Source organism: Esox lucius, chromosome 18 (assembly GCF_011004845.1).
Source record: "Esox lucius isolate fEsoLuc1 chromosome 18, fEsoLuc1.pri, whole genome shotgun sequence".
Classification (NCBI taxonomy): Eukaryota; Metazoa; Chordata; class Actinopteri; order Esociformes; family Esocidae; genus Esox; species Esox lucius.
This window is the reverse complement of record NC_047586.1, coordinates 24,717,318-24,739,205: the sequence shown is the minus strand read 5'-3', so window position 1 is coordinate 24,739,205 and position 21,888 is coordinate 24,717,318. Positions and strand designations below refer to the sequence as shown.

At 41.3% G+C, this 21,888-nt stretch overlaps 1 protein-coding gene across 3 annotated transcripts in view; it reads left to right on the top strand.

Annotated features, from left to right (window-relative positions):
- The window catches only part of adgb (androglobin), a 99,341-nt gene that overhangs the window by 59,464 nt on the left and 17,989 nt on the right, over positions 1-21,888 (top strand). For all 3 annotated transcript variants that reach the window (XM_020056004.2, XM_013138438.3, XM_020056005.2), the window contains 7 exons: positions 1,644-1,737; positions 3,633-3,764; positions 4,806-4,959; positions 5,070-5,257; positions 5,467-5,633; positions 15,715-15,878; positions 18,699-18,810. In XM_020056004.2, coding sequence (XP_019911563.2) covers positions 1,644-1,737; positions 3,633-3,764; positions 4,806-4,959; positions 5,070-5,257; positions 5,467-5,633; positions 15,715-15,878; positions 18,699-18,810 — 1,011 coding nt within the window. The remainder of the gene's footprint in view (positions 1-1,643; positions 1,738-3,632; positions 3,765-4,805; positions 4,960-5,069; positions 5,258-5,466; positions 5,634-15,714; positions 15,879-18,698; positions 18,811-21,888) is intronic.

Genomic DNA, 21,888 nt, shown 5'->3' with positions numbered 1-21,888 from the left:
AACCTGCAAAATCCGCAGTGTATCAAATACTTGTTCTCCCCACTGTACATAACACATTCACATTCTAGTCAGATAACATAATTACAAATACTTTAAGCTGTTAGTATGCCATATGAGTGCATGTGTAATGATGTGCTTTTCTCATCTCTGTTTACCATTTTCTCTGTAAAGCACTTTGGATAAACTGTGTTGTGTTTAAAGCTGCATTTAGTCAAAATATCAAAAGTATCATTAATATTCTTTACACTTTTTTTCCCCACTGGCGTGACAACTGTACATTATGTTTGATAATATTAGATAATAGGGAACCTGAGACAACAAATGATACAACATTTTCATAGTTATTTCATTTCTAACAAAAGGTATGTAAGACCCAATGCTCCTTTGTGGAAAAAGTAACCATTGCTTAGATTTTAATTGGTTACACCACGTTTAGCAGCAATGACTAGAGCCAAGTGTTTATTCATTACTCAGTCTCTCAGAGCACTTTGAAGGAATTTTGGCCCACTCCTCCATTTGAAACTGCTTTAACTCCGACATTTGAGTGGGGTTTTGAACATGAACTACATGTGGTTTCAAGTCCTGTTATAACAACTGCAGATCCCTGGATGTTTTCTATGGTTCTTTGGGATATCCTAGATTATTTTATGCCATGCCCTTGGAGAGATTTAGACAGGACAGCCCCTCCTGGAAAGATTCACCACTGTTCCAAAAAATCTCCATTTGGACAATATTGCTCTGACTGCAGTTCGGTGGCGCCCCAGATTCTTATAAACTCTTTCCAGACTGATTTTAATCAACATTTGTGGTGTTCAGGAATTTAATTTGATAGTAGTATGAATATGATTTTGGTACTTGTGTGGTGAAAATAAAGGTTATTCATTTGAAATCCTCACAGTCTCAACTAAACTTCAATGGCAGTGTTTATATTTCAACTCTTTCAACTCTGTCATGAGCTTTTGAAGAATGGCAACGAGTGGCAAAGAGAGGAATGTTATCCAATGACCACAAAGCACTTTAGGAACACACGTTTGAAAAAGTGTGAATCGGGCCCTCATTTTACCACTGCACTGACAGCAGCAGCCCGTGTCTCAGGCTGGCTGGAGGCCACTCTGTCTGTGTTCCCCATTAGCTAATGCCCAACTCAGGTCCTGTCATTCACACACAGCCCTCTTTACAAGATGATTGGGCAATCCAAAAACAGAGCCCGGCCCATCGAGAGGCCTCTTAAAGCAAAGCGACTGTGCTGGATGAGCAACGCCTCCATTGAAAAGTCCTGGCACTCACATCGTCTCTCTCTCTCTCTCTCCCTCTGTCATGCACAAAGATACTGACAGACACAGACGCCTCAATAACAGAGCCAGGAGATGAAGTATGTTATATTTTATGAATGGCTCCAGTACAAGGCTAGCGTATCAGGGGTGGAGAGGAGTATCACAGTGAATATGTGATTTATGACTTGCTTTCTTCCTTCCTGTCACCATTTGAATGAAAAATGCACCCAAAACCTTACCTCAGCATTTTACCTTCAACTAGGTCATGTTATAACCAAGTCTGGGTGCCTTCAGCTTCAAAGTGGATGACTTCTGTCTTTTATGAATGTCTGCTTCTAAAATGAGCGTGCGTGCATTTGTGTTTTCTAGGCACAAAGGAAAATCTCACTGTTTCCAAGACACTTCAGGAGTTGTGGGCCCGGGTGGAATTGGATGCAGAGAAACACGCTGTGTTTTTAATGAGGTAAATTATTTAGCATTTATCTCAGTGTCGCCTGCATACATACACACACACACACACACACACAGAGTATTGAACTTTTTTCTGATCCTGTCTCCATACAACAGACAGACTATTTACTGTACACTGCTGTGTCACTGCGTCAGCCACATTATGTTCGTTGTGTGGCGTGGAAAAACACATTTCCCTATCTTTCACACATGCCCACGGTCTCCCTGTCCTCAGAGTTGTATAGCCACACCGTCAACGGTGGCATTTTATTATCATCCTTTTTTTCCCTGCCACGTCGTGTTCCATCGTCTCCCGATGGTACCATCTGCTGTTTATCCTTTCCTCTGTCCAATCATCTCGTGGCGGCTGCTGAATGATCCGCCGCCCGGGGTGAGTGTGTGTCTGTGAGCATGTGCACTATACGCATGTGCATGCATTTGACACGCCTCCGTTTGTGTCTAAGTCAGATCTCACTGATCAGTGGAAGCCCCCCGGTGGAGCTGTTTCCACTCCCCTCGGCTCCAGATCCCAAAGACCAGCCAAAACGGTCACATTGTTATGAATGAGATTGCCAACATTAATTTGACATGATTGGAACCGACACATGTAGACACATCATAAGGGATCGATTAAGCTAACAACATATTATTTTGCGTTTTTTTCCATTGACATTTTTGTCATTCCACAGACGCAGTTATCCAGAGCGCCTTAGTTTTAGTGCATTCATCTTAAGATAGCTAGGTGGGATGATCACACGGTATGTTGGGATGCAGGTGTGGGGGGGTTCAACATGTCAACCTTGATAGAGAGATTTTGAATCAGCTCAGTCTTGTTGAGGTGGTGGGCTGACATCTAAGCAAATATGTCGGGTGTCAGAATGGGGGAAGGAAAACAAGTTGACATTAGCAACCCCTGATGGCTTGGGGAGAGGGGGCCCCAAATAAAATGTTGCATAGGGCCCCCAAAAGGCTTGTGCCGTCACTAACGTGATGGAGCAGAGTGACTTGGTTTATGAAGAGTCCTGGGGGACACCAGTAGTCTGTGCCTGTGGAGAAGACACAGATCATCTCCATGTCACCCAGTAGAAGCAGCTTGTCAGGTACGATGTAATGTCAGCGTGTGCCGAACTTGAGATGCCTAGGCCTGAGAGGGTGGAGAAGATCTGACGGTTCACGGTTTTAAAGGAAGCAAATAGATCTAGGAGAATATTGGAAAAATACATTTCTGGGAGAGATAACATGACAGTTGGTCAGAGACTGCATGCTGGAACGAAAACACAGAAGGTATACAGGTCTGTAGTGTTTTCAAGTGCAGTTAATTTTTTTATAGGGAACCAGCTGTGACGATTATGTGAGTTTAGTAGAATTTCTGAGTGTAATTCGGGCCATATTGATCTGCCTCACCTTCTGTTCAACTTCTATTTCTGCTCACTCTGCCTGTCCTTATTGAAGTTATTTCCAGTCGGTTGAGCTTCTGCCCGGTGAAAGTCTCCAGATATATGCTGTACAGTCTGGAGCCACCAGGTCACCTTGGTGCAATCAATAAACTTCTTTCCTGATGCCTGTTCACACCTTGTAGCTCTCACTCACCCAGAGACTCCTGTGTACAGTTGTCACCTAACGCAGACTGCCAATGCAAACTCCAAAGCCTTTGAGCATAGGCGACTAAGTGGGATTACAAAGTCGTCTCGTACTAAGTTAAAAGATATTCCCCCAAGGAATCTTGGGCCCATATGCGTCAAGAATGATGATTTAGGATCAGTTGGACCATTCTGACCACAATTAATAACAATGACATGGACAGTGAGGATCTTATCCTAGATAACAAGTCATGCAGCATTGCAGTGGGCCTTGTCCCCAAAGCATTTTCTTTTTATTATTTTTATTTAATTTTATTTTATTGTTCAGGTACATCTTCAGGAACGATGAGAAGACAGCCAGGCTGTACCCCTGTCACACAGATGAATGGACCAGAATCACTTTCACTGACTACTCTGTTCCCCTACCGGAGCTGGCTAACTGCTGGATACTCGTGTTCAGGTAGGAAGCACACGTAACACACATTTTATTATCCTTTTCATACAATATTTCCATTCAATTTCCTATTTGTCCGAACCTCTTAACTTATTACTAATCTTAACCACAAAAACCTAACCTTAACTGTAAACCTGGCCCTAAATGACATAACCCCTAAAACCTCATCTATTATAAAACCCTAATCCCAGATTACTCTTATTCTTAGGGCCAGTTTCGCAGACACTGATAAGGCCTAGTCTAGGACTAAAAAAATCTAGTTCATTAGAAAACTAAATTGAGCTTGTTAGACTAAGCTTAATCTGTTTCTGCAAAACCGACCCTTAATGTCTAAGCTATTAATAGCCTTTTTCGTCACTAATAAGCTGTCCCCAAAAAGTTCCTTATTTTAATAGATTCTCATGGGTTTTTGGTCCTCAACAAACTTGGGTATAAACCCACACAAACACCCATACATACTGTATATTGGTTTTACTGTGAGTACTATGAAAAGAAATCAAGACATGCTTAAAACTTTACAATTTACCTTCATTCTTAACAATATATTTTCATGTATTTTCTGATTTATATATTAGATCACATCCTGCATTGACATTATCAGTTACCTGGGAAAGAGTTTCTTTCCTGTTTTTCCTTTAATTTCCTAATAATGCAAGAGTCTCACGGCCGTGCTTTCAACCACAATTTCTGACCCTATTTACTGATGTCTTTCCCCGTAGATCTTAATACACATTTAACTCACTGACACACTAGCCAATTGAGCATTCTTTGTGACTGAAGCTCCTGCCATCCGTCTCCCAATAATGGACCTTCTTTCAAAGCAGCTAAGATCCTTTCCTCTCGCCCTCTTGTTCCTAACCCAAGATTGAAAATTCAACACTACTGTTGTTTGCTCCTTGGGGTTTAAGGCCGGGTGTCTCTGTAAAGCACTTTGTGACAACTGCTGTGGTAAAAAGGGCTTTATAAATCCATTTGATTGATTGATTGTCCTCTATTATTATTGTTCTGTGTGTGATAGTAAAGTTTGTGAGGTTATGTTTGTTTCAGAGAGGTGTTCTCAATGCCTAACGACATGCTGCTGGTGCCTAAGGTCTTCTCGCCAGTCCCCTCCTGTCTGCTCCATGTCATAGACAACGATACAGGAGAGGAGGTGCCCAGGGTTTTTCACAGAGTGGAGCCCCACATCTACAAACGAAACCAGGTCTCAACATGAAACGCGCAACTTAGAACCTCGCTAAAACCCCTGAATATGCGTACTGTTAGGACAGAAGAGAGGAATACTAACCCTAATGCCTCTTATTCAACTTGTAGAATGGCTACACCTTCGTTGCAGAGGCCCACACCCCTGACACGCCCCTTGTAGGGGCCAAGTGGAGGCTGCGTCTCATTGGCACTTGTGACCCACTTCCTTGTCTGGAACGAGAGGCCCCGTTGAGCAACTTTTCCGTTAAAGAATTCCGAGATTACTACATTCCTAGAGATAAGAACATCATCTGCAGGTAACATAATGAAAATAATGAAAAGGGAAAACACATACAGTTTGGTAAAAACATGCCTAATTTAATTAGAATCATCAATTGAATAATCAGGAATTCCTAGTGGCGTGTTCATGAGGTTTTATGCTGATTAGTATTAGGAATTGTTTTGTTTATGGTCAGACTGTTGGAAGGATATTGAAAATGTTTAAAGATAAACTCTTTTGTGACAGGTATTCTGTGAAAGTGAGCGCTGTCCATGTCAGTACCATCCAGTTCCAAACGTCTAAGAGGGATGTTCACATCCGCCTCTCCATCCTGGACTATGAAAGCGAGGTAGCGAGTAACAATGGGAAAGGCCACGTGGTCATTCCAGTCTTCTGCTTCCATCCTAACAACGGTGAGTCACATTCTTCAAGGTGAGTCAGAAGACAAACAGTGCTTCTCAGATGATTCATAGTATTTCCAAAATTCCTGTGTCACTTGCTATCATGACTGACAGGACATAACTTAACTATTTATTTAACCTACATTTTACTTAATGGGGCAAGTCCAATAAGAATAAATTAGGCACTAGGCCTGTGGGAATGGGGTTGTTGGGCATTGTATCTGACCAGGCGGAACACTGAACATGGCTGCCCATGGCAGCTTACCCAGCTGTTGCAACGCCAAATACGCAGGCTATATACTCATCCTGGCCGAGCTGACCGCCCAATATGAACCAGGCTAGGAACAGTGACAAAAAGGCAGTTGAATCTCACAGACGTGTGAAGTGATCCCAGGTCACATCAGGACAATAATAGCCACGGTCAACTATTTAAACAGTGCCCAATATGCCGCCACAGCTTTAAGTGAGTGGGCTTTAAATGTACATTAGTGCCGCATTTCCACTGGTGCTTTACCCCTTTAACAGGGCTACACAGGTGAATTATGCTAATGTTGTCTCTAGACTTTGCTGTTTCAACTATACATTTGGTACCAAGGACTTAAGTAGGGGCTTAGGTGGGGAGGGAGGAGTAAATTATCAATGCGATTTGATTTTCCGGTTACGAAAAATTAAAGGCAACACCATGCTCAGTTTGTTTATAATGTGGCGTTTGAACTTCCTCAAACTCCTGCGATCGGCTGCTTCTCCACCTACACTCATGACACTGCAACAGTAAGCCAGTGTATTCATTATTTAGTTTAAGTGTTTTGTTAATACTACAGTATCTACCTTTAATAGAAGGATTTAGGAGAATAATTAGGTAATTTTGTGTTGTTATAGGTCCATGTTGGAAGTATTTAGACTAGCCTGGATAGACAGTACACTACAATACCGAAAATCACTCACGTTTGCTTGATCAGCTTATTTCTCCAACCTGATTGAGGCGAACAAAAACAATCCAAAATTTCTCTTTGATACAGTTGCAAAGTTAACAAAAAAGCAAAGCTTAGCAAGTGAAGTGGGTCTACTTTGATGAAAAGTTTGTCACCATTAGAAAACATATAACTGAATTTTTTGATACCGTATCGCTCGACACATTTACAAAATTTGTAATGAGTTCTAAACCCACAAATTCTCAGCTAGACCCGATTCCAACAAAATTACTTAAGGAGCTATTTTCTGTGCTAGGTCAGCCAATGCTGAACATAATAAATTGCTCCCTTTCCTCCGGATGTGTACCAAACTCTTCTAAAAAAATCTAATCTGGATCCCGACATATTAAACAATTATAGGCCAATATCAAACCTCCCGTTCCTCTCAAAAAAATTTCCCAACAACTGAATGCCTTCCTAGAGACAAATAACATTTATGAAATACTCCAGTCCGGTTTCAGATCCCATCATAGTACTGAGACTGCACTCGTGAAGGTAACAAATGACCTTCTAATGGCCTCAGACAAAGGTTCCACATCCGTCCTGTTGCTTCTTGATCTTAGTGCTGCTTTTGACACTATTGATCACTCCCTTCTCTTAGAGAGAATGGAAACCCATATTGGGCTACGTGGACATGTTCTAGCCTGGTTTAAAGCTTATTTATCTGAAAGATATCAGTTTGTTAGTGTGGATGGCATATCCTCTGACAAATCAAAGGTATGCTTTGGAGTTCCTCAAGGCTCGGTTCTGGGCCCATTATTGTTCTCACTATATATGCTCCCTCTGGGCGATGTAATCCGAAATCACAATATTAACTTTCACTGTTATGCTGATAACACACAGTTATATATTTCAATGAAGCATGGAGAAGCCCCTAAATTAGCTATTTTGGAAGCATGCATTTCAGATATTAAGAAGTGGATGACAGAGAATTTCTTGCTCTTAAACTCAACTAAAACAGAAATGCTCGTTTTAGGACCCAAAAAACAAAGAGCATTGTTAGCAGATCTCACTGTGAACCTCGACGGCTGCATGGTCGTATCCCAAAAAACTGTAAAAAACCTTGGCGTTACCCTTGATCCTGACCTCTCCTTTGAAGAACATATAAAATATGTCTCAAGAGTTGCTTATTTTCATCTTTGAAACATTGCAAAAATTAGAAACTTTCTATCAAAAACTGATGCAGAAAAATTAATCCATGCTTTCGTTACTTCTAGACTAGATTACTGCAATGCTCTTCTTTCTGGTTATCCAGACAAATTAATAAATATACTTCAATTAGTGCTGCACATGGCTGCTAGAATCCTAACTAGAACAAAAAAATCTGAACACATTACTCCTGTCCTGGCGTCCTCATACTGGCTGCCTGTTAGGGTTAGGGCTGTCCATGTCAGTGTTTTACTCTTAACCTATAAATCAATACATGGACTTGCTCCTACTTACCTTGCTGAAATGATCCAGCCATACATACTTACACGTAACCTTAGATCGCAAGATGCAGGCCTTTTAATTGTACCTAGAATTTCTAAACAAACAGCCAGAGGCAGGGCCTTTTCTCATAGAGCTCCACTCCTGTGGAATGATTTGCCAATTAAGGTTAGAAATGCAAACTCAGTGCAAACTTTCAAGTGTCTACTAAAAACTCATCTCTACAGCACGGTTTATAATTAGGTGTAGCCTGGCCCGGGGGCGTGAAGGTGACCAGTAGGCTTGATACTGTCCACCCTTGCTGTCTTGCCAGGTGGGCTCTCGTCGCCACTGGGATGCCCTCCCTCCAATGCCTTTCGGGGGAAGAGTCACTGGCTTGTTGTTGACTCTCTGTTGCGCACTTGTGCATTTGGGTTGTACGCTGCTAGCAATACTCAGCCCTCATTCAGGGGGGTTGCGATTGGTGGGTGTCCCTTTGGTTGATGCCTGGCAATGTGGGTGGATTGATTTCCTGCCTGTTGGGCCCTGTCCGGGGCCTCCCCCGGGTAGGGCCACAGTGTCACCGGACCCCCCCGTCTCAGTTCCAAGGTGTTACGCTGCTATATTATTGTGCTGGGGGATATGAGGAATGCACTACTAACTTTTCTCAGTCTCCTCCAGTTTTACATTTTAGGAGGAGATGAGGTCCTGGTCCACACCTGCGGATTACCTGGTTTGGGGGGCCCGTTGCTGTCCCTGTCCTTGTCCACCTGGTCATACTTCTGACCTAGTCTAAAATCAAACAGACTCTGGATTTAGCCCAGAGAAATGTATTTATTATTCCAATTGGAGTCTTAATATCTCACCCGGCACAGCCAGAAGAGGACTGGTCACCCCTCTGATCCTGGGTCCTCTCTAGGTTTCTTCCTAAAATTCGACCTTCTTAGGGAGTTTTTCCTAGCCACTGAAATTCAACACTACTGTTGTTTGCTCCTTGGGGGGCTCCTTGTCACTTTGTGTACAACTGGTGTTGTAAAAAGGGCTTTATAAATAAATTTGATTGATTTGATTGATTGGTTCTTCTGTCTCGGACTCCATTTTTCTATTGAGTCAATGGCTTCGTACCAACTTCGGTCGTTCCAACTCTATTTCTTAATTGAGAGCCGGGCCACCCGGCTGGCGTTGGCCCGTGTCAATGGAGACAGCCCCACAAATAAAATACAACCTCCTGACCACACTGTCCAAGGACCAGGGGAATTGGGGAAACACATTAAGGATATTACGCGGCCATTAGGGCAGTTGTTCCATGTCGGAATGGAACGGCAGAAGGGAGGCCAGACTATAGTTTTTTATGTCAGAGTGGTCATGTTCCTCGTTTCTTGAGGAGGGGAGCAACTCTGGCCATCTTAAAGTAAGAGAGAAAGCAGCCTGTTGTCAGGGATGAGTTGATGAGTTGGAATGGGAGTTTACTAGAGATGTTCTACAGAAAGGAGGAGAATTGTGTCAAGGGGGCAGGTTGTAGAACGACCAGACTATGGTTGATGCAAGTTTGTTAGTCTGAGGGACCAGTGACGACAATAGGCTGTGTAATTTGAGGGGTAAATTATATCAACCTTCTATTAAAAGGTGTTTGATAAAGTAATCAACAAAGAGGTTAGATTGGGTGTAAACGGCGTCAAAGAGTTTCCTGGGGTTAGAAGAAGCTTTGAGTGATAGAAGGTTGCTTTAGGAGTGGATGGAGAGGAAGAGAAAGTAGCAATCAGAGGGAGAGAAGGATAGCATACACGGAAGTTTTGTTTTCTTCAGTTTTGTCTCAGCTGCCCAAAGCACTTTTCTGTGAGTTTGTAGTGAGTCACTTAGCCATGGAGCAGGAGGTGAGGGGAAGAGAGCTGACATTAACAGTCATATGAAGTGGAAGAGGGAGGATGGTAGGGTAAAGAGGTAGAATCACAAGACAACATGGGATAGGATTTAGCAGAGAGAGATCAAAGTATAGAAGTAGAAAGAGCTGTAGGGGAGAGAGAAGTTAGTTCACAACCGGTCATTATTAACTAGGTAGTGGCAGAGAGGGTAGGGTCAGTGGAGAGATAAATTAATTAGAGACCTGGGGGGGGGTTGCAGTGAGATTAGTCGACATCCATCCTGTAGTAAACAGTTCCAAACGTTGCCCAAGACCAGGTGTTCCACGTAGGTTGTGACGGCTGGACACATACTATTTCGAAGGGTTGTGATGGACAAAGATGGACAAAGGTTTACGTTGTTTATGCAGAACCTGCCGTGTAGGACTTCCTTCATGTTGGATTCCCCTGGGAACAGTAGACAGAAACATTTTGTGCAATCCAATAATGAGGCATTTATAGCAGTTATCCTTGAAAGGGTAGGGTTCTGGAATAGGTTGGGCCATATAGGCTGATTTCTTTCCACAATACAGATTGAAAGATAATACTCCACAATACAGACGATATTAGCCACCATCAAGGCAAAATGGGAGGAGGAACTAGGCTATGATATTTCCTGGGAGGATAGGTTGGAATGTATTTATACAGTCTGCTGTTGGTATGTATGTTTCACCGGTATCGAGTGTAGTTGGTGGGCAGATGAAAATATCAACGGCCAAAATGTCTGGTGGGAAAAATGCCTAATGATTAAATAGATAAAGCAATATCATATTAAATAGCCTAATATGGTGTTACCTATATAATCTGTTGCCAAGAAAACAGCGAGCCTCTGCTCGCTCTTACAGTAAGACATTTCTGAGCCTAATCCTAGGACCGGAAAATGTATCACTACTTGTTCTCAAGCTTGTTATGTTATGCTGAAACTGAATCCCTCGCGCACCTTGCCTCTGATAACTGCAGTTAATCTCATGGGGTGAGTACCTCACGTTTGTGCACTTGCTGAACTGCAGTTTGTCTCGGATGATCAACTCTCGAGCTTGTCATATATTTTACCTCACACTTAAGTTGTACTGCACTTCTGATAGCCAGCTAACCGAACATAGCCAGTATGCTGGATACAACTCGCAAAGAAGCAATGCCGGGAAAATGCTCTTTCAACAACGCCTAGCTACACATGCCACAATATTCGTTGTAGATAGGCTAAGGTCCAAACCCAGGTTGTGCAAGGTATGTGTTAAAGAGTTAGATGTATCAAATATAGGTAAGGCTGCGTTATCATGCCGTATGAGAGTGAAAAAACACATCAGCTGCTTGGCAGCTGAAGCGACCATCACCCTGATCACATGCATAATAATACCTGTTATGTACATTTTGGGGCGATTTCCCAAACAGGGATTAAGCCTAGTGGTAGCCTAAAATCTGAATCAGAAAGAGTTTTATTGCCAAGTAAGTTTTGCAACAAACAGGGACGTCACTAGAAAATCATGGATGGGGGGGCGAAGCCTCGTTTTGTGGGGTCTGGGCATGCTCCCCAGAAAATATTTTCATAATGTATTTTTAGAGTAACAACAGGTGTAAAATCTGTCAAAATAGTGTAATTATTTTAAGGTTGGCTAAAAGTATACCTGTCTCATGGTTTGTGTTAGACACTGACCTAATATGACATAAATTAAATCTAAATAAAGAAATTAAAGTCCACTATGTAGCCAAATAATTTTTCCAGCTATAGTTTATAGTAAATGAACAGTATATTCTGTTTTAAGCAAGATTTCTCAATATCATTCTGAATTATTTCAAAAACAGATTTAGTCATTAGCCCATTAATCTCCGAATAAAGTCATACAATTTTTTATCATGATTAAAGAAATAAACATTTAACAACTGGATATCCCTTCCTCTGAACAGAATACGTTGCAATATGTTAACTTTAAACCCAAACAAACATGAATCTGTGAAACACGCACAGTTTTGCAAATGTGTTCCTGATGATTATTAGTGACATACAAATGTTAGCTAGCATGTAATTAATGGGAAATTAATATTTTCAGTAGTTCGTTAGTGTTGTTGCTAAAAAATACAACCCCTTATTATCGGCCAGTGTCCCCCAATTATTGACCACCTTATTATTTTGTTGAATTACATTATAATTTATTTTTATTTGTATTACAAATGACAGACTTAGTCTTCTCTGAAGTATCTACAAAATGTTGTAGCTAGCCTTCTGGTAAAGAAAAAAAAAGATTGATCACTTTGATATTACATGACGTCTGGTCTGTCACGGAAGTGGAATTTCATGAGCTGCAACTTATGAATGTCTAAACAATTTCCATACATGACATTTTTACGTTCTCAAATAAATATTTTAACCTCCATACATCTCTATAAAAAATGGCGGTGGGCTAACTGAAAGGTTATATTGATTAGCAAAACCTACCGTTGCTTTCCAGTGCATTTACATTTTGAACTTGAGAGGATTACTTCTCTGACCACTAGAAACGTTAGCTACTATTTACAGAAGAGAGCTAGCTTCAGATGAGCGAGTTACGTTCAAAGCATCAAACTCTACTGAACATGCTGCCAAATGAAAACATTTCTTGACAATTTCTATACATTTTGTAAGAACTTCATATGTGATGGAAAGGTTGAAGGAAAAAAAGAAATCCCAGAGAGAATATATTGACTGATATATTGATTTATTTAGGGGGGGCTATTAGCCCTGGCAACAAACAAGGAATTTTTTCAGGCCTGTTAGTGCAACAATTTATACAAAAGAAATAGAAAAGAAATAAAAACAAATGAGAACAGTGGACTGAGCATAAAACCAAAAAAAAAGTATACTGCTATTGTAGCATTTTTCTATCTAACATCTATTAATAAATCAACCTGTTTGTGTAATTCCTCAGTTATTAATTACGTTTGCAATAGTGTTTTTTTTATGTATATCTAAATGCCACAAATTATTTATCATGGACATTTTGCCAAAAGTCATGGAATTCCATTTGGCAAAATGTGTATGAACCCTGAAATAAGCAACTGATTTGTTTATTAAATAACAATGGTTGCAAAAGTATGCTTCATTACGGTGAATTGAAAAATTATTCTAAACTAGATTTAAACATACTGAAATTTAGAAGCAAACAAGTTTCAGGAATGATCTGCCCCTACTGTATAAATTTCCGCAGAGCTGTCAAATAATGTGACATTCTTTGGAAACTGACATAATTCACATGGTAGGCTATTTGTTGAGACGTTTCTAACTTTGCCCTCAAAATCCCATATTCAGATTGGAAACATGATTTTGGAATCAAAATATTGTACAAAAAGATTGTTGTCTATAAAAATTATTGAAATCTGTCTCTAATTATTTAGATTATGCAATTATGTAGCCTTATAATTACAACAGCCCTAATTGTAGCCTATATACTCGGTTTACAAAGACTGTGAAGAGTTCATTCTGCTGGCTAATTTAAATAAAGAATTTGTTGGATCCAGTGCATGTGAGCTGAGTGGAGTGGGAGCGAGCGGAGAGCGTGAGCGGGCAGATTTTGGACCGAGTGCAGAGTGCAGACTGAGCTTCGCCCTATGTCCCACTCCAATTTCTTCACTGCACGCAAAGGCCCAACCATAACAAGGGAGAGAAAAAGAGAGCTGGATGTAGCATTTTTTTAAATGATTTACATGGACTATGAACCGCTGAGTAAAGGCGAACCCAAAGGGATGCAACACTTCGCCAGCGCAGCTCAACCGGGCTACACCCCCCCATGCTACAACACCGTACGGGACACGCTCATGCCACATGCCCTGGAAGAGATGGAAGCCAAACTACAAGACCTACTGCAAAATGGTGATGGGCTTGCAAGAGCTCCCTGAACACAGAGGAAACCGACCAATTAGGTGTCCACCCCACAAATGTCTGCGCCACTCAATGGAGCAGGCATCCATCGATGATTCAGTCGGTCATCCTGTTGTTCCAAAAATGCCCGTTATGGCAAAACAAACTCAAGTCTAATGTTGCTAACATCACCCTGAATCAAGTACGGCAGCTGACCACAGAAATCAAATCCCTGCTCATCGATGACACTTACGCTACACTTCCAATGGGCATTGCTGCTTTTGCAGAAACATTGGCAAACAACGTGTCAACTCGCTATGGAATATACTATACTGATAAACATCTAATTTTAGCATCAGTGTTAGATCTCCATTTCAAGACAGAATGGATAATCCGAGATGAGTCTGTATGCACAGACTCAGGGAGATCCGCAATCTCCTCATAAAAGAAGCTGAGGAAATGACCGCTCCCAGCGGGACACCCGAGACCGACACCCCACCTGCTGCTGACCTGAATCCCGAGCCTGAACCAAAAAGAGCTTGCCTGTTCAGGTCATACGTCAGCAAGCAGCAACGCATAACCAGAGACGCCAAAGGTGAAGTCGGAAATTACCTCTCATCCCCGAGAGAGAACCCGGACCCACATCTTTTCCCCGTCTGGCTAAAGTAGCTTGCATTGTGTTCAGCATCCCAAGCGGGTCTGCGAGCGCAGAAAGGGTTTTATCTGCTGCTGGCCTGCTGTCAAGAAACCACCGCATGAGTCTGAAGCCTTAGACATTGGCCAAACTTGTGTTCTTGAAGGTAAACTCAAAATAACTGTAGATAAGGAAAGCACGCTGCGCATAAGTTCAGTTATCAGAATTTTGGACTAATAGTTAATTGTCAGAACTCTCTCCGCCTTTAATGTGACCTATAACGTGAACAATTCAATTGAAAAACAAATTAAAATCTTTGAGGGGGAAAAATAAAACATAAAAAACTCACAATAACCTGGTTGCACAAGTGTGCACCCCCTTAAACTAATACTTTGTTGAAGCACCTTTTGATTTTATTACAGCATTAAGTCTTTTTGGGTAGGAGTCTATTAGCATGGCACATATTGACGTGGAAATATTTCACCACTCTTCTTTGCAAAAGCGCTTCAAATCTGTCAGATTGCGAGGACATTTCCTGTGCAAATCCCTCTTCAGATCACCCCACAGATGTTCAATTGGATTCAGGTCTGGGCTCTGGCTGGGCCATTCCAAACCGTTAATCTTCTTCTGGTGAAGCTATGCTTTTGTGGATTTGGATTTGTGCTTTGGGTTGTTGTCATGCTGAAAGGTGAACTTCATCTTCAACTTTCTAACGGACGCCTGAAGGTTTTGTGCCGAAATTGCCTGGAATTTGGAACTGTTCATAATTCACTCCACCTTGACTAAGGCACCGGTTCCAGCTGAAGAAAAACAGCCCCAAAGCATGATGCTGCCACCACCATGCTTCACTGTGGGTATGGTTTTCTTTGGGTGATGTGCAGGGTTGTTTTTGCACCAAACATACCTTTCGGGATTATGGCTGAAAAATTCAGCCTTGGTTTCATCAGCACATAACACTTTTTCCCACGTGCTTTTGGGGGACTTGATGTTTGTAACAAATGATTTATTATTGCAAACTTCAGCCAGGCTTGTTTTTTTTTTTTGTTGTAAGAAAAGGCTTCTGTCTTGCCACCCTACCCCATAGCCCATTCATATGAAGAATACGGGAGATTGTTGTCAACATGTTCTGTTGAAAGTATGTGACAAATGTAAGTCAAGATACCTCACAAGAATTTGGACTACTTTTAATTGTCATTGTCAGACTAGTCTATTGTCATTGTCGCTAAACTACACTGGCACACTTCAATAATTGTTGCTCTGAATGTTTTAAAGCACTTTACTGACACATTTTTTTCAATTGTTTTTATATTTGTCTGATGGGCAATCTATATTTGTGTGTTTTCTGTCAAAGCCGCCTCCCACGGATCCCCCAAAGCAGATGAGAAGCAGGATCAGGAAAGGACCACGGTGACAGGCTCTACCCAGGGAGTAGGAGCCCAGAAGGGCATGACCGTGATGTCTCCCCCCATGACCGACCAGACTCAGAACCAGACCCAGTCACCAATTGAGAAAGGGGTATTACTGCTGACAGCTCGCCAATATCACCAATATTATAAATGCTGCTGTCACGCGCACACACAGACCCACACACAAACACGTATGTGAGTGGTCTCAATCTACAGTACAGGCCAAAAGTTTGGACACACCTTCTCATTCAATGCGTTTTCTTTATTTTCATGACTATTTACATTGTAGATTCTCACTGAAGGCATCAAAACTATGAATGAACACATGTGGAATTATATACTACAAAATAACTGAGAAATAACTGAAAACATGTCTTATATTTTAGATTCCTCAAAGTAGCCAACCTTTGCTTTTTTGTTTGCGCTGCAAACCCTTGGTGTTCTCTCAATGAGCTTCATGAGGTAGTCACCTGAAATAGTTTTCACTTCACAGGTGTGCCTTGTCAGGGTTAATTAGTGGATTTCTTTCCCGTATTAATGGGGTTGGGACCATCAGTTGTGTTGTGCAGAAGTCAGATTGATACACAGCCGACAGCCCTATTGGACAACTGTTAAAATTCATATTATGGCAAGAACCAATCAGCTAAGTAAAGAGAAATGAGTGACCATCATTACTTTAACAAATGAAGGTCAGTTAGTCCGGAAAATTGCGAAAACTTTGAATGTGTACCCAGGTGCAGTTGCAAAAACCATCAAGCGCTACAACGAAACTGGCTCACATGAGGACCGCCCCAGGAAAGGAAGACCAAGAGTCACCTCTGCTGCTGAGGATAAGTTCATCCGAGTCACCAGCCACAGAAATCGCAGGTTAACAGCAGCTCAGATTAGAGTCCAGCTGAATGCCACACAGAGTTCTAGCAGCAGACACATCTCTAGAACAACTGTTTAGAGGAGACTGCTAGGAAACCACTGCTAAGGAGAGGCAACAAGCAGAAGAGATTTGTTTGGGCCAAGAAACACAAGGAATGGACATTAGCCCAGTGGAAATCTGTGCTTTGGTCTGATGAGTCCAAATTTTAGGTCTTTGGTTCCAACCGCTGTGTCTTTGTGCGACGCAGAAAAGGTGAACGGATGGATTCTACATGCCTGGTTCCCACCGTGAAGCATGGAGAAGGAGGTTTGATGGTGTGGGGGTGCTTTGCTGGTGACACTGTTGGGGATTCATTCAAAATTGAAGGCATACTAAACCAGCATGGCTACCACAGCATCCTGCAGCGACATGCCATCCCATCCGGTTTGCGTTTAGTTGGACCATCCTTTATTTTTCAACAGGACAATGACCCCAAACTCACCTCTAGGCTGTGTTAGGGCTATTTGACTAAGAAGGAGAGTGATGGAGTGCTGCGGCAGATGACCTGGCCTCCACAGTCACTGGACCTGAACCCAATCGAGATGGTTTGGGGTGAGCTGGACCGCAGAGTGAAGGCAAAAGGGCTAACAAGTGCTAAGCATCTCTGGGAACTCCTTCAAGACTCATCAAGAGAATGCCAAGAGTGTGCAAAGCAGTAATCAGAGCAAAGGGTGGCTACTTTGAAGAAACTAGAATATAAGACATGTTTTTAGTTATTTCACACTTTTTTGTTAAGTACATAATTCCACATGTGTTCATTCATAGTTTTGATGCCTTCAGTGAGAATCAACAATGTAAATAGTCATGAAAATAAAGGAAACGCATTGAATGAGAAGGTGTGTCCAAACTTTTTGCCTGTACTGTATGAAGGAACACATTAGATTATTTCCATTCAAAACCCTACTTTCCCAAAACCCTGAACTGTAACCTTAAGCATAGGTCAAATTGTCCTTGTAAGTAAAACATGACCACACACACATGCACCAAACACAGGTAAAAACATGTACTAAGGAGTAGGAGATATCTGATGTGAAGGAGGGGAGTCTATATTCTCACAAAGTTAGACATTTTGGCTATTGTGTCAGTAATTGTAGTTTTGCATACTACTGTCAGTTTCCTCCCTACCACAACATAGTCCTAGAATGTAATTGTAACGACTTTCACATCCAAACCAGATGCCCTGAATGCTGGTTTTCAATCAACTCCGAATTGACAACCTTAATTCGTCTTACGTTGACAGCTAGGCCTAGTTTGAGTGACATTGAGAAAATTCCTATTAGATTTGAGTGTTGTTGTGTTGCTGTCCCCAAAACCAGTCTTCTGAGGCAGAATGTCTAGCATTTTCTCAACTCATGTTTCATAACAACAACTTAACAAACAGCTATTGTAATCAGCAACTTTCTGTCCCAATGTTACGGAATGACAGATCAGAACGAAAAGGTATCAAGTGGCTTGGTGTTTGTTAGGGCCTCAGTCTTAGTGATCATTGATAACCACCTAATAATCTACTGTTAGAATCAGAGATTAGCAACTTCAGTCTTTCGGGATGTTATAGTTTTTTTCACTTTTGCCCAAGCTCCTTCTAGAACACTTGACTTTTAATCATCTGGGTTTTTGTAAGGAGGGGGGAAAGGTTAGTACCCTACGGGTCCAGATGGAAAGGAGATGATCTGCAAGAAATTACTGTGTAAACTTTGTATTTACTGTTTTAGCATCTCTGTGTTTTATTCAGGTTTTCTATACCCTTACTTGACCGAGATGACTGTAAACACATTCTTATTTAAAGCAACAACCTGGGTTTAATTAGAGTTAACGGGCATGCTCATGGACAGAGTGACAGGCCTTTCACCTCGCCGGCTCATGAATTCAAGCTTTTTCCTCTAGTTCTCCAGGAATTGAATCAAGCGTATTGTTGACTGAATCCCTTGTATTTGAAGGTCATTTGTTTAGGGCAGAGCAAGCAGATGTGTTTGTTTGTTTGTTTGTTGTTGATATTATCTCTGTCTCTCTGTCCCCCAGGACCATAAGTACATAGTGCAGGCGGAGGTGTTACATAAGAGCTGGGCTCTGGATGACTCTCAGTTGGCCTTCGTCCATACGCTCAGGGACCTGGAAAGGAATGAGATGAAAAGTACTCGCACAAGCCAACCACAGACGCACAATCCTCTTTAGCTGGCGTGCCAGTGAACACACCTGCCAATCACAGATGCACAATCTCCCTTCAGACACTCCTTAAGGGAAAAAATTGCCTTTTACCTTTTAGCCAATCCACTAGAGTCAACACCAGCCAATCACAGACACACATAACAAACACTAACCAATCACAGATGCACATTCTCTTTACACTTTAGGTGCCCACTAGAGAAAACAGCCAACACCCCCTTGATAATGCATCAGCTGATTACAAAGCCACATTTGTTTACTGCTGCCCCTAAATAATGTTTTAGCCAATAACTGAGCCTCATTACCCCAAATCCTACCCCTATGAAAGCACAACAGTCTATGGGAGGCTCAGAATAATCATATTATTTTTTGTACAGACATTCAGAAAGGCCATCTGCTGATTCACAAGTCCCAAATGACTGTTTGTTTTCTGCAGGAGCGCAATTACAAGTGCAATATGGCCAGCACTGAATATAAAAATTTCCGTTTAGAAAGTTAGAACACTATTTATAATTTGACACAACATTTTTTTTTCTCATTATACATTGAGTTACAAGTCAAATTAAAATGAAATATTCCAAATATTACTTTTTTCCCACTATTCACTTAGTATTTCTATTCAGCTAGATGCACCCAGTACAGTATTCATCTGGTTACAAATCACATTTCCATATTGCATTTGAGTTGCCATCAATTCTCTGAATACCGATTAGATGTTGCATCTTGAATGTGACGCTGTGTTTGTTTCCGGAGCATATTGTTTTGGATGTTGATTCCGAAATGTGCCAGATATTCAGCAAGCAGGCGGGTATCTTTGTGTTCTTCCTGTGACAAAGCCACAAGGCTGTAATCATATCTCTAATGAAAGGCAAATGAATACAGCTGCTTTAGCAGAACACTGAATGTGACTTGAGAGGCCACGTTGCCCCTCTGAATAAGGCAATAACCCAGTGTCGTTGTCGCAGCCTCCCAGACGCCTTTGGAAGTTGTGTAAATTAGACAGGCAAGAGGGGAAAAACAAGAGCTTTGAAATGGATTAAAACTGAAAAGATGAGGGGTATATTAATTGAGGGATGAATATTGACAGGGTTGAGAGCAGTCCAATTTGGAAGATTGGCTGAGAGTTCGGCCTGCCTGGTAATATAAACATTATCTTTTGTCGCCTAAGTCTTGCACTGTTCAGGTAGATGATCGAAAATCCAAAGAGAGGCTCACACTGTACTCTGTATGTGATTGTATCAGTTGTGCCATTGAGACAGACTTGAACTTTCACTCTTATTGTTGTGTGTATTGATTATTTAGGAAAATATAGTCTATGTGTTTGTGGTTGTGTTTGTGTACTCGTGCATGAGGATAAGTGTGTACATTTGTGTGTGTGTGCGTGTGTGTGTCTGCCACACATCAGGCCCTCTTCTAGTTTTCCAATAAGCCTACGAAATTGGGTCAATATGAAGTCAAATGGAGTTGGCTTCTTGCCCCTCTGTTGCCCTGGGAAATAACTTGGTAACAGGAAAGAGAATTAATTTAGCCCAGTTTAACTCTGTGTATCAGTGCTGTGGGAACAGCCTTGATCATGCTCTTCAAATACTCACAGTTACGACATACTGACAATTTAGCACACTGCTGCCACTTTCCTTTGAAGCCTTGAATGCAAGCCCTCTGTATATTGTGAAGCATAGCAGGTTCTCAGGTATTCAGGGTATTCAATTTCTCCATATTTTATTGTTTTAGACTGAATTTATGATTGATTGAATTCCTTTTTTGCCATCCATCTACACACAAAATGGTGAAGCAAAATGTGTTTTTAGACATTTGTGCTAATTTATTTAAAATAACAGGAATATCTAATGTACATAAGTATTCAGACCCTTTAGTTAGTACCTTTGGCAGCAATCACAGCTTCACGTCTTGGGTATGCCTCTACCAGCTCCTGAATTTCTGCAGTTTTTCTCCCATTCTTTTCTGCAGGTACTCTCTGTATCTGTCAGATTGTATGGGGATCGTCAGTGAACTGCGATTCCCATACCATGATGCTCCCACCACTATGCTTAACATTTTAGCCATTACAGTATGATGAGTGGTGTATTGTTTTTGCCAAACATAGTCTTGTCAGTCCGGGCAATATTTTTCTTTATGCTCTCATTGTCCTTAATGCAGCATGTCATATGCCTTTAACTCCGTCTCCGCAGAGAAACTTTGAAGCTTGTTAGAGTAACACTGGGTTCTTGGTCACCTCCATGACCAAGGCCCTTCTTTCCTGGTTGCTTAGTTTGGCCTGTTCTCAAGACATCTCAAGGATGATCAAAAGAAGGATGAATTTCATCTCAATTTGGAATGTCATGGGAAATGGTCTGAGATTTTAGTTTAAAAATTTCAAATAATTGGCATACAGTTCTGGGAAATTTTGAGGGACAGCCTTTTTTTGGCAATTTTCTTGATGGTGAGTTCTAGGTTCCACTTTCTGATTATTTATCAAACTGTGCACACTGGGATATCCAAACACCTTTCTAATCTATGCATATGTACTGGTTTATATCAAACCTTCATATCATTATCTTTGATCTGTATTTTCACAGCCAGTCCAGTGACCCTTCAACTGTGTTTTTTATAGACAATTTGTTAGCAACTTTAATAGTTCACAGGTGGAAGCCTTTATTAATATAATTGTGTCATTGTTAGGGCAGTGCCAGAGCAAATGAGTTGAATACTTATGCAGTTAACAAATGTCCGTCTTTTAATTTTCTTAAAAATATTTCCTGACATAAAGCCAATGTCACTTTACAATAATTGGCTTTGAGTTCCAAAGAAAAAATAATTACATTTCAAATTACCATTTGTAATTCAATAATATGACATACTTGGCCAGGGCTTCGAATACTTTTGCAAGGCACTTTAGGTCACTCTGGCTTAGTGTGTATCCTGAGCAACTATGATGTGGTTCTGTGTTGCAGAGACGTACCCAAACTAGGTCTCTGGTGCAGCACTGCTAGCCATTGGCATGGTTTCCCGTCCTATATGATATGATACGTGGTGACTTTTATTAGAT